Genomic DNA, 771 nt, shown 5'->3' with positions numbered 1-771 from the left:
TCATCTTCAGCGGGGGGATGCCGCGGGCCAGCTACGGTGACCGGCACTGCGTCAGCGTGCTGCAGGGCCAGACCCTGGCCACGCTCGACTTCACCTCCCGTGTCATCGACTTCTTCACCGTGCAGAGCACCGAGGCGGCCGAGGGAGGTACGTCCTGCCGGGGCCACCCCAGGGAGGGAGAGGGTGCCAGGGATAAATCTCTGCTAGCAGCAGCTATGTCCCATCCACCCCCCCAGGCTTTGAGAACCCCCGTGCCCTCGTGGTGCTGGTGGAGGAGGAGCTGGTGGCCATCGACCTCCAGACGCCGGGCTGGCCCACCATCCCTGCCCCGTACCTGGCGCCGCTCCACTCCTCCGCCATCACTTGCTCCTGCCACGTCTCCAACGTGCCCCTCAAGCTCTGGGAGAGAATCATCAGTGCCGGCGAGCAGCAGAGCCCCCGGCTCTCCTCTGCAGTGAGTGATGGGGATGGTGGGGAGGGGGGGAGGGTCCTTGAGCCCCCCCCGGACAGGCTAGCAGGGGGGTGACGCTTGGTCCCGCTCCCTGCGGGTGGGCTCCCTCCATCCCTCCCTCCAGGCTTGGCCCATCGACGGGGGGAAGAACCTGGCCCAGGAGCCCACGCAGAGGGGGCTTCTCCTCACCGGGTGAGTGGCCTGGCAGCGGTGGGAGGAGCCGGGGAAACCTGAAATGTGCTGGGGTGGGGACACACATAGCCCCTTCCTGTGGTGGGGGAGCGGGATGGGGTAGGGGGGTCCAGCCACTTGTTGGGGGG

The 771-nt window shown here is 68.2% G+C and overlaps 1 protein-coding gene across 1 annotated transcript in view; it reads left to right on the top strand.

Moving 5' to 3' along the window:
- Window positions 1-2: 2 nt before the first annotated feature.
- Window positions 3-771, top strand: part of LLGL1 (LLGL scribble cell polarity complex component 1) — a gene marked incomplete at its 5' end in the record, with an annotated part of 5,480 nt that continues 4,711 nt past the window's right edge. The window contains 3 exons of the mRNA XM_035889134.1: window positions 3-147; window positions 237-454; window positions 576-643. Coding sequence (XP_035745027.1) covers window positions 3-147; window positions 237-454; window positions 576-643 — 431 coding nt within the window. The remainder of the gene's footprint in view (window positions 148-236; window positions 455-575; window positions 644-771) is intronic.

The sequence above is a fragment of the Egretta garzetta genome, unplaced genomic scaffold (genome assembly GCF_000687185.1).
Source record: "Egretta garzetta isolate BGI_Z169 unplaced genomic scaffold, ASM68718v1 scaffold42, whole genome shotgun sequence".
In the NCBI taxonomy this organism is placed as follows: Eukaryota; Metazoa; Chordata; class Aves; order Pelecaniformes; family Ardeidae; genus Egretta; species Egretta garzetta.
This window is presented reverse-complemented; position numbering and strand designations above follow the sequence as displayed.